The sequence below is a fragment of the Amblyomma americanum genome, chromosome 1, assembly GCF_052857255.1.
Source record: "Amblyomma americanum isolate KBUSLIRL-KWMA chromosome 1, ASM5285725v1, whole genome shotgun sequence".
Classification (NCBI taxonomy): domain Eukaryota; kingdom Metazoa; phylum Arthropoda; class Arachnida; order Ixodida; family Ixodidae; genus Amblyomma; species Amblyomma americanum.
Window position 1 is genome coordinate 280,238,005 of NC_135497.1, and position 11,675 is coordinate 280,249,679.

The 11,675-nt window shown below is 49.6% G+C and overlaps 1 protein-coding gene across 1 annotated transcript in view; it reads right to left on the minus strand.

Annotated features, from left to right (window-relative positions):
* Positions 1-9,308, minus strand: part of LOC144115185 (nose resistant to fluoxetine protein 6-like) — a 62,410-nt gene extending 53,102 nt beyond the window's left edge. The window contains exon 1 of the mRNA XM_077649437.1: positions 9,045-9,308. Within this exon, the coding sequence (XP_077505563.1) occupies positions 9,045-9,224 (180 nt within the window). The 5' untranslated portion in view covers positions 9,225-9,308. The remainder of the gene's footprint in view (positions 1-9,044) is intronic.
* Between the last annotated feature and the right edge of the window lie 2,367 nt (positions 9,309-11,675).

An 11,675-nucleotide genomic window follows, 5' to 3' on the forward strand; every position in this document is an offset into this window, starting at 1 on the left:
CGAGTGAAACAAATAAAATAACAATTGCAATAAAGTAATAACATAAATAAAATCAATAGCGAAGTGGGACCAATAAAAGAAAGATGTGAAATGAAACTAAAGTGCGGCTCCAATACAGTGACTCTAGGGGGGGGGGGGGGGGGATTGTGCAAGGATGACAGGAAATCGCAAGATAAATTGAGAAAGTGCACAAATGCGAGAACATTACAATTCGCGGGGAGGCATCGTATTCTGTCATGCCTATATTATATGGCGCAATAATGTTGTTCTGTTTTCAAAAGGGGCGGTTTACGCAAGTTCATGTTTTCCATTTCCTCTGGCGCATCAGCGTACGTCGTATCCGGCCTTGGCCTGCGTGCACACGAATGGCTCCCAGCGATTGGTTGACACAGCCAGTTTTTCACTAGGCCCCCGAGATGTTACCACTAAATTCACCCAAAACGCGTGAAAGCATTAAATATCTTGCACCGATAACAGCTCAATGTTTTCGCGGTCACGTATCTTTTATTGCATGATCGACGGATCAACACGTTCCAAAACAACGCTGCTATGAGGCGCGCAGTAGTGCAGGACTATGGAATAAATTCGACCACCTCGGGCTCTTCAGCGGGTTTCCGAAATCCGAGAATACGGGCGTTTTTACACTGCGCCTCGATCGAATGAATGAATGAATGAAAAACTTTATTGTATAAGGGTTATTTCTCGCAGCGTAGGTGGAGCCCTCAGTCCAGGGCCCCAGCGGCCTTTGCAGTCTTGCGAGCCCTGTCGATCAGCTTGAGCTGCTCTTCAGGCTTCGAGCTGGACAGCGCAGCCTCCCACTGCTCCGGTGTAGGTGTGTTGTTTATCGGCGCTGCCTGCATTTTCTGACAGGCCCATGTAACGTGGTAAAGCTTTGCGTGTTCACCGCATAGCGGGCATTTGTTTTCATAAGTGGATGGATAGATTTTGCTGAGTAAACTCAGATTGATCGAAAGGCAGCCGCTGCGGCTGGGTTGAACTCGTGGCCTTGGGCTCGGAAGCCGAACGCTACACCTGTACACTGAGGCTGCGTCCGGTAAGCATTTTCGGTACGCGTGGAACATATGATGGTGTTCTAATCAGACTTGCGCAAGGAGATAAGCACGTTGCAGCCTTCCATTAAAGTGCTTCCTCTAACGTTTTAAACTCAGCTGAGCGCACCGTACATCTTTTGCGCAGCGTTGATTTTCTTCAACTGCAGCTTAAATCACTGGTATGTCGGCCGGATGCGCTAACGAAAAAGTGGCGCATTTGTGATCACTAACGCCATCGCCTGTACGCCGAACTCAAATATTGGCGCAGAATTTGGCAGGTTGCATTGAGGAAAGAAAAATTAAAATATTACGCTCTCAGCACGTCCAGGTCGCTAATAAATAATACTCAAGAGAAATATATTTCAAGTGAAACTGTACTTTCATTAATGTGACCTACAAACTCGCACTCAGTAATTTTCGTTGAACCGGTTGAATTAATAATGCGAACGATAATGTTCAGTTCCGTTCCGAGATAAAGAGGTGGCTTAAAGTTCAATCTCGTATTCAAAAATGCACGTTATGCACAAAGACTTTACACCTTTGATAGAGAGCCACATCTTCAAGTTAAATATGCATGCTGGCCGTACGAGCCAGTTTTACATTTTTTGTTCCTGTAGCTTTACGAAAAACCGTTCCGTACCGTCTTCATTAACTTTTGCAGCCATATCATGACCGCCAGATTAGAGAGGGACATCCTACTGCGCTAACTGGTGCACAGAACCAAGTTTGGATGAAAAAAAAAAAAACATTTCCATGAATTGTCGCCCTTTTGTTTACACGTTTTTGAACGTATACGCTCTTCTTATTTCACAAAATTTTGTGAATAATTAACTGACGTAGTGGTTTCTGCATGTCAAAGCTACACCTGGGCTCCGAGAAAGAAGTGGCATGGTTTTAACGCAGTTAAACCGGTTAGACATGCAAAAGCATGTGTAGGCTGGTTGGCTCATGGTTTTGCTTTGCTGGGTCGTCGCACGTCTGGCGACGATATTAGTTCGATAGCAGCATTAGTTGATGAAGACGACGGCGTGCAGTGCGCAGCCCGAGAGTGTGTTGCAGCCTTTTATCACGAGGCGCAATCGGCTGCAGCGATGGCATAATGGTCTCGTGCAAAGGCCACCGAAATTGATTTGTTCGCGCCGCCGCGTGTTCAAAACCCATTGGCGGCAATATTTGTGTTATATAGCTAGGCTCAAAAGGTTAATGCAAGGTCAGGCTTCAGCGGTGCAACGGCTTTTGCAGTCTTGGTCGCGAAGTAGAGCTTTCGCTCTGAAACCGTATAGTGATGGACCGCGGTTTATTTTTTTACCACACGAGGTTCCCTGACGTGCGCATAAATATCAGTTCAAGTACGTTTTTGCATTCTTCGTAGGAATGTGGCGGGTGCGGCCAAAATACGAACCCGCTACCTTGTACTCGAGCAGCAAAGCGCCACAGCCGCTAAATTCCCGCGACAGGCAGCATCCACGGCACCCGGAAAATCGTCTGAGACAAAACCCTGGCTGTTCTCCCTTCAAGTTTTTTTTTTGAAACGCCAAACATTATGGGACAACCCTACAAGGATAGCAGACGAGAGTCGGCGTGCGATACGCTAACAGCGCCCAGATGATAAACAGCGCGCGACAGCGGACTGTTGAAGGTCTCTGAAAACTGTGCCCAAATACGATAACGAACCGAGTCAACAGCAAAGCCTTGGGGGCCAAGTGTATACCCAGGAAGGAGTTTCCACTACTCCGAGTAGTCATGCTACCGCCTGATGCCAAGAAAGGGCCCCTGAGTGCGTTTTCGCTAGAACAGTGTGTGTGTATATATATATATATATATATATATATATATATATATATATATATATATATATATATATATATATATATATATATATATATATATATATATCAGCAGACAAGTTAAAGGAAATGAGGGGCCCGTTTGACAAATTTATGAAGGGAGCCAACAGTCACCGAAACCAAGGTGCATAGGGGAACGTTAGTTTTTTTTTTATTGTGTTATGCTTATCAGTAGGATAATAATTCTTAGATTAATAAATCGCTTAAAGAAAATTACTTATAAAGCAGCAGAAAAAACAACCATGCCGCCGGTGGGATCCGAACCCACGACCTCCGAATATCGCGTCCGGTGCTCTTACCAACTGAGCTACGGCGACGGCTGTCCAATCTGCTGCTCTCGTGGGTATTTATGTTTACTAGGTGTAAGCGAGCCTTGAGAGTGTTCACCAGCGCCACCCTCGACCATAGCGGCGGACGTAGCACGTCCTGTAATACCGCGAGCGTGACGAAGAACGTCATCTAACGGCGAGGGCGGAAACTGTGCGAGAGCCCTCTTATGCTACCTTTGGCATTAAGACTGCCAGAACCGAGACCCTCGTTAAGCTATCAGCAGACAAGTTAAAGGAAATGAGGGGCCCGTTTGACAAATTTATGAAGGGAGCCAACAGTCACCGAAACCAAGGTGCATAGGGGAACGTTAGTTTTTTTTTATTTTTTTTTTATTGTGTTATGCTTATCAGTAGGATAATAATTCTTAGATTAATATATATATATATATATATATATATATATATATATATATATATATATATATATATATATATATATATATATATATATATATATATATATATATATATATATATATATATATATATATATATATATATATATATATATATATATATATGGTGCAGCTCTCCTTCTAGGAGCTTAGGCCACCTCAATTATTCCACCCCGCTCTTGTAAATGGTCGGTTCACCTGCGTGACACCACGACCACAAAGCATTCACCCCTCTTTTAATGGAAGGAAGTCGAATTCGGAATCCCTGATCGGAATCGGAACCTAGCATATTATATACGGCCCATACGAAGAAATGGTTCAAGGCCGCGACCGGCCACGCCAAGTCGGTGATTCTATAACCCCCGTCCACTGGCGACAGTCATCCATCATCCGTGGCCGTCGGACCGTTATAGGCTTCGCATAAGCAGCGACGCCAATATCACGGTGGCATCCATCGCGGCAACGGCGATCCGCGAAGATGCGCTCCGTACATCTTGGGAGGGCAGCTTCCACGGAGCGACGCGGATCAGTGCAAAGCACGCGGCGCGAAAGATAGCTAAGAAGAAAACAAGGGAGAAAGAGACGAAAAAAAAAAAGGGCGCGATATAGCGCGCAGGCTCTATGAAAGGATAGCACACAACCTTGACCCGGTGGCTACAGATGAGCTGTCTATCGCTGTACACACTCACGCGTCTCACGGCCATCGCTCGAGCACTGAGCACGAACAGGCCTTTGTCTGTGCGTATGCGTTGGAACAAGACGGTGTTTTTTCACCAATGGCACCAACGTGCTCTTCGTCGAGCCCATGCACGTCTCCTCGTCAGCCGCGCTCTTGGGATCGATTCCAACCTCAAAGAGGGAGCCGAGGGCGGATGCCTTCTTTACGTGCGCGCATACATTTTCATGCGCATTTCCGCGAAGCCGACGGAACTGTAGTACACTACGTCCCACGCATTCCTTGGTCATGTCTCGAGTGTGGCGCACTCCGCCGTGGAGCAGCCCGAGAGGAAACAGGCAGGGCACGAGCAGCAGCGTGGGAGGCGCATATGTTTTCCCAACGCAACGGTGCGCAGAGAAGCGACGATTTGGCGACGCGAGCTTTGCGGTCTCAGAAATACTGAAGTACCCAGAATTGTATGGAAGCCACATCAACGAACGCGTTTATATATGGTGAAGTAGCAAGAAAACTGAAAATTTTCCAAGTAAGAGAAGATTACTGGCGCAAAGTAAAGAAAAAGAAAGCATACCATTCTACTCTTTTCGTGGGGATTTGGAAGGGATAAGTTGGGAGGAAATAAGGTTCTACTGCCAGCAATATACAAATTACCGCCTAAAGCGTCCAGCAATCCTACTTTACAAGCTCCGGTACCGAAATCGATTGCCAAGCTAAAGGTTAAGGAGAAGGCGAGTCATAAACGCTGCTTGACATATATCTTGAAGAAGGAGTGCCATGCCATGCAGTCTTCTTGGGTGGCTTACAAGCAGCTTAACGTGACGCCTCCACTAATTCGAATTCCGTTGAAGTAACGACGGAAAATGTGTCTTATCATATCGAACAAATAGCCGCGTGTGCGCAAAATTCGTGCAAATTTATGCTTTCTTTTATCCCTGTTCAGTCTTCGGCTGTGTCTTCGCTTAACCCTCAAGTTTTGCTGACTGTTCCGCCGGCCTTCGCTTCGTAAAACCTCGCACGCCGACGGCAACTCGATACATACTGCCTCAACTCAGGCTCATGTAAACACCTCATTGAATTTGCAGGCGTATACTTATCTAAACACGCCGTCTTATAGGAAACACGTAAAGGGACAAGCCTTTTGATCCGTAATGCTTATCTATGGGCTTGCCACAAGTTTCCTTGAGACAAGAGTATTCCTATGGACGGAGGAAGCGGTATGCAATGTTCCGGTAGCAGTCTCACTTCTATGCCCGCACATGATGTAAAGAGCCTTTTCGTTTCTATTTTTATGAGTGATGCAAGATCTTAAATTCAGCCGTTTCATTGATGTAAAGAAAACGTTAGCAAAAATAAGGCAGTGAAACAGCACCTGTATCTCTGTATATATACGATGGGGAAAATGTGTTCAAAAGGCGACATATTTATTTTGCGCCGTGTGCACAGCGAACGATCGCCACCGCACACCCAGTATTTTTTGTGTGTGTGTGTGTTTATTGCGGCACACGGCTGCACTTCATTCACCCATAGCAGCAGATCCCGTTCATAATGCTTCCACCATATATTTCGCCATATCACTCTGAATGCTTTCCCACAGAACGAGGATACCTTCGAGTATATGCTCACGAGCATCTTTCTTTCCATACATAGCCGCCACGGCCTAACTGTAGCATCAATAATTTTAATTTCCTGCGAAAAACTTGACATTCTCAAATTTTTCCAGCACTGCGAGTGAAGCAATAAGACAGGTCTAATGAATACGTTCTTCCCGAGTATCGCCGGGTGTCTGCGAAGCGAAAACATGCAGTGACATATATTCCGATGTGTCAAATTAATCAGCCTGTAGGAGCAGTGACGGCGAAAATACTGAGGCAATTTAACACCGCCAAGAGTCGCCGCAAATCGGAGTATGAACACCAGAACAAGCGAGGTTTCGAGTCTTGTCTTAAAGGTGGGAAAAGACCACGAATCACATCCTATAACACGCCACGCAGAATCTAAGATATAGACAACGAAACAGGTTAAATGCGCCAGCATTCGTCGGTACCGCAAAATACTGAAGAAACGCTCTCCATCCTTTTGACTTTTCGTACGGTTGCGAGGAGATCGGGATGCTTACTCGTCGTAATTTGCTGTATGCAGTGCGAACGGCTGCTACAGCTCAAACGACGGCAGGCTAAGCATGTCGAAAATTAGCACTCCTGTCACCGCCGGACATGCCGTAAGCGCAGCAATATTGAGTGGGTTACCAGTTCATGTATGGAGGAAGTGAGAAATCATGCTCTCTAACACGCCAACGTTGATCGAAGTTAAAAATAGACAAACCAGCCACGTGCTCGATCGACCCAAGTCTGAAGGAATTCGTAAAACGCCCACGCTGTGCGATAAGTTATTACAGCGTTGACGCAACTCATTCTGCATTACAGAAGCGCCGTTGTCGCTTCTGCTTCTTGTCTTCTATATTTGCTTAAGGAAACGATGTTTTTCCTCCTACGCTCTGTTCCACTTCTTCAACGCGTCCCTCGGCGACTTCCGCCCTTGCAGCGATCGGTCAGCGTCGACCGGCACACTTCCGGCTGTCGTTGTCTGGCCCGTCCGCACGGCAAGGTTATAACACGCGCCTCAATCACGGATGCACCCTACGTGTCGAACTTGCACGTCGAATCGAAAAGCCAGACTCGCTATGCCTTACACGGTGCGGATTGCAGACGACTGCCAGCTTGCACGGCAAGCCGAGAGTCGCAGCAGCGCCTGACGATCGTCAAGGGTGTACGGAACACCAGGGAGGACTGCACTACGTGGGTTTCACTATTTTCAAACTGAATCCCTGAAGGCCCACGTAACGCTGAAGAGAATCGTATGTGGTCTGGCAGGCGCCAGCGCTAAAAGTGGAATGTGCCGCTTGTGGCTGCTTCGGGGCGCACGCAAGTATATAGCGTGGTGCACATCAGTCGCCCGTTTTGAAGTCGTGGCAAGAGCAGCCCTAAAGAGACTGGAAGGATAGAAATCGTTTTCTGGGGCCCCGGGCCTGGGATGCTGCGGCACGTCGCGGCAGTTCCTCCCACTGTTCTCGCGTTACATAACTACGCACGCAACGACCTTTTCTTGCACACGCCATTTGCGTCGTATAGCAGCCTGAGCGCGAGTTCTCAGCGGTAGAAATAAAAAAAAAAGGGGGGGGGGGGAGAGAAAGAGAGAGCAATGCGAAGGCATGTCGTTAGCGCTCGTTCGGTTCCTTCTTCACGCGCGAGTGAGTTCCTTCTTCTTTTGACCTCGTATGCGTCTACGGGAACCGAATGATCAAAGCCCAAATCGTCCGTTTCCGTTTCCACAACTCGAAAGAATGCGTACTGGGAAAGTGGTTAAATTTAGCTCGGTTAAGAAAGAACAAACCGAGTTTGAGGACGAGCTGAGAAAGTCTTCCCAGAAGCGTGTCTTTCCTCTTCTCACATCGTGATCGCGGTATAAGCCACAAATTTTTTGCAATTCTTTACGCAGCATTCGCCAGATGATCGTGTGCAGATGGTACACTCGATACTTTTAGGCGCAATTACTATTAGGCACTATTAGGCACACCATTGAAGCACATTGGTGGTACACAATATACTGATGCTACATGCCTGGCATTTACGTCGTAGTTTCGTTGAACTATAATGCCATAACTACTTTAGCCCTTATGACCAGTGGAATCTCTAGCGCGAGCTAGGGATGTCAGCGGTCCCTAGCTCGCGCGCCCGATGTCCAGCCGATGGCGGAGCTGCATTTCCCCGTAGGCCACATAACGAGAAGGATGCTAGCACGTGCTCCGCAATACTTCGGCGCAAGCTTAAAATTACCGCGCATTCATAGCTCCCTTTGGTGCGAACATCGCATTAATACATAACGTTGGAGCAGGGGTGACCATCCCTGCACCATCGCTCTTTCAAACACGAATTCGCAGTCGAGCAAGTTCCGTCTTTGCCAAAAGTAACAAAACCAGATGGTTTCATCCCCAGTCATATACTAGAGCACTAATTCCCCCGCACCCCCCCCCCCCCCTCCCCCAATCAAGGCTTAAATCTCTGCAAGGTAAGTACAACGCTTGTCTTCATCCTCCAAGACCTTTTGATCTTAGGGAAGCCTCAAGGGCTTTACTTTACGAGCGAGAAGCAAGACTCTACGGACGGCACCAAACGGACAATAATGAGAAAATTAAAAACGAGGAAAAGTAGCCTCCAAAACTGCTTCGGAAGCTCTCGGCCGCTACAGGTCAGGTCCACACACCACCACGCGCTATCATGAGATGCGCCCCATTACATGGTATACAGCGAAGCGCAGCAGGAATACAGAACTGCCTGCGCATCTTCTTTCATGGCACTGGAACCAGTGCGCTCTTCGAAACAGCTTTAAGGGTTGTGTGCAGCTACGCAGCGTTGGCGTGTTCAGCCACCAACATGCAGCAGCGTCTGTAGACGTGAAAGAAAGCGCTCCTTACACCCTAACAAAGTGCTCGGCCGCCACTGGTAACAAGAGGGGGCCCGGAGAGCGCCGGACGGGATTTTACCCGTTAGTCCGGCGAGGCCGCCTAAACTTGGCTTCTAAACTGCTGGAACAGGCCGTACCCGTTCCATCGAAATCGAAAACGGCTCTTGCCCGTCTATTCCTGCCCCACTTCCTCCTCTCGCGCGCGACGTGCGGAAGGCGCACCCGGGAATCGCGCGCGATGACGGCGACAGACTGGACAGGGGTGCACCGCGCCGTGCGCTCACCTTGGTCTGCTCGTCCGACTCCAGAGCGTCGTCAGCGGCCGCGCCGGATGCGGCGGACGCCGAGGATGCAGGTTCGGCATCCTGCGCCCCGCTCGCCGGCACCAGCAGCGGGCTGAGCAGCAGCAGCAGCAGTAGCGGCCGCAGGGCCGGCCGGAGCAGCGCCGCCGGAGACGTTCGCATAGTGGAACGGCTTGAGATTCGACTGGGCCTGCCGCCGAAATGGGGTCGGTCCCTTCCGTATATACGGCGCAGGCACTAGCGGCGCGGCGCTTTCTCCAAAACGTCGGGCGCGCGCGAACCGGCGAGGGAAGGAGCGAGAGCGGGAACAGCGCATCGCACGCGGTTTCCCTTCTGGCTGCTGAGAGGGCGGGGGCGAGGGCGAAGCGAATGCATCTTCGCGCAGTGGGGAGAGTGATGGAGAGGGTGAGAGAGAGAATGCACTCTGCCAGAATTTGAGAAAGAGGCCCGCACGCGACCGCCCCTTTTGCGGCTTTGCTGATGGTCCTAATCAGGGCCTCTTGTTCAGACCTCTTCTCCTGGTTGGTCTTCGGTTTTATGCGCTCCTCGGTCTCGTATATCGGAGAGAGGTGAAGGGCGGCATCAATACTCTGGGCATCAATTGCCTATCTTTTCTACTGCCAAGGCTACTGTCGTTTCAGGCGGTCACCGTTTACCAATCGAGACAAGGCATATACTGATCGGCCTGCTGAGGACACGTCAGTGAACGCACAGATTGCGTAACCGCTCCTAATTGTACGAGCGCCAAACTTACGTTGCATTCGTCCCCACTCGAGTCAGAAATTAAAGGCACGAGTTCCTGTATTTGTTTTATTTACTCCCAAGAGTGTGATCGTGTGAACGTGAGACGAAAGCCTGTGTCTTGGTTCCGGCTGCATGCGGAGGTCAATTCCATTATGCTCGAGCTTAGGCTACATGAAGCGCACGCATACCTGGCGCGAGCTGAAACGGTCGTGAATGATTGGCCGTGTGTAACTGCAACCACGCTTTTCTTGCGGTTGCTCTAGCCCGCCAAGCTCCATTTTCATGACCTCGAAAAATAAGTGATCTACAGAATATGGACTTAAAACTGAAGTACCGAGCTTAATAGAATTACGTGGCGTTGTAATTGCCATTGTAGTTCCGCATCGTTGGCTGATTGTCTCAGCGCACTACAGGAACCACATCAAACATGTAGGAACTCGAGACAGCTTCCGCTGTCGCACACTGCTGTTGTAGCTGACGCAACGCGGGTTAGGGCAGAAAGTTAGGCTAGTTGGTCTCCTTGCACCATAAAAAGAATAGCGCTACATACGAGGCAAATTAAGAACGATACAGGACGTGCGCTTAGCGCAGCGCACGTCCTGTCTTGTTCATTGTCATTTGTCCTTGTCTATTCTCTATGATGCAACGTAGGTGCACCACGGCAAAAACCAACAGCAAGCTGACATCAGCTGTTGCTCTAGGTTGGCGAGATCTCACGCGCTTTCGTCACCCGTCGGGGATGCCGCGCACGACGTACACTACTGGTCGAGAGGCGCGTATGCCACGTGGCTAGCTCCTGCTCACGCCTCGTCTCGCTGTCGCCGATGCACGCGTGCGCGGGCACCCACGAGGAGCCCGCATGATATGCACTCGCGGCTTGGTATCGGAGTGCGGTCGCTAACTATTCCCGTCCACGTTGACGGGCGGCTGCTCACTGATCCGCGCTTTTCGTACGCAAGGCCGAATAACAAACTTGAAATAAAAACTTGGACATTGCGATAGCAAAATAACTTCGTTGTGAGCTGCCGCGCACGACCACACATACCATACAAGAGGAGAGGGGAATTTTTCCTCTCTCCAGTCTGCCAACCGTGGCAGGTGGCAGGTCGAGCTCTCCCATGCAGCAGCTAGCTCGGCAGGAGGCTTTTGCCATCCTGCAAGTGTGTGACACAGCCGGCTTTTCGTCCCATCGGGGATCTGATGCTGGCGCATAGTAGCTGGTGGAACCTCGTGCGAGATGCACGTTGGAGCAAAAGCACCGAGAAATCATTGAACAAATTACAGAGAGTCTCGATACTGCGCGGCGAATTCCGGCCGTGCAATGTCGGTGTCTTTGGCGACGGGAAGTGCAGCCGCAATCGCTACTGGCCGGTTTGGACCCATGCATCAGCCCGGTGGCGTCACTAGGGGGCGCGGGAGGTGCGGTCCACACCGGGTGCAGAGGCCAAGGAGATGCAGCTGCAACAGAGTAAGGGGGCCGCGAGAACGGGTGTGTGTGGGGGGGAGGGGGGGGGGCAGAGTGGCTCTGGCGGGGACGCTGCGCATGTCGAAGAGCCTCATTAAAATCGCAGACCACGTGTTCAAGGTGCCTTCTCAAACAACTATAGTCATAGAAGGCTGTGAATTTTGGAGTTGACACATGGAGCTCAGTTCGATTGAAATAAGCTGAACAGCACGCACTGATGGGCGAGTTGGTGTTGCATTGCAGACCACGTACGAGGGCGCACGAACAAGGACAAAGAAGGACGCAGACAACACAAGCGCTCACTTCCAACTAATGGTTTATTGACTCAAATGCATGATGTATACCTTCCGTCGTGACACCATCGAACTGAAAATGCCGACATCAGGTGGCCACACATAGAAATG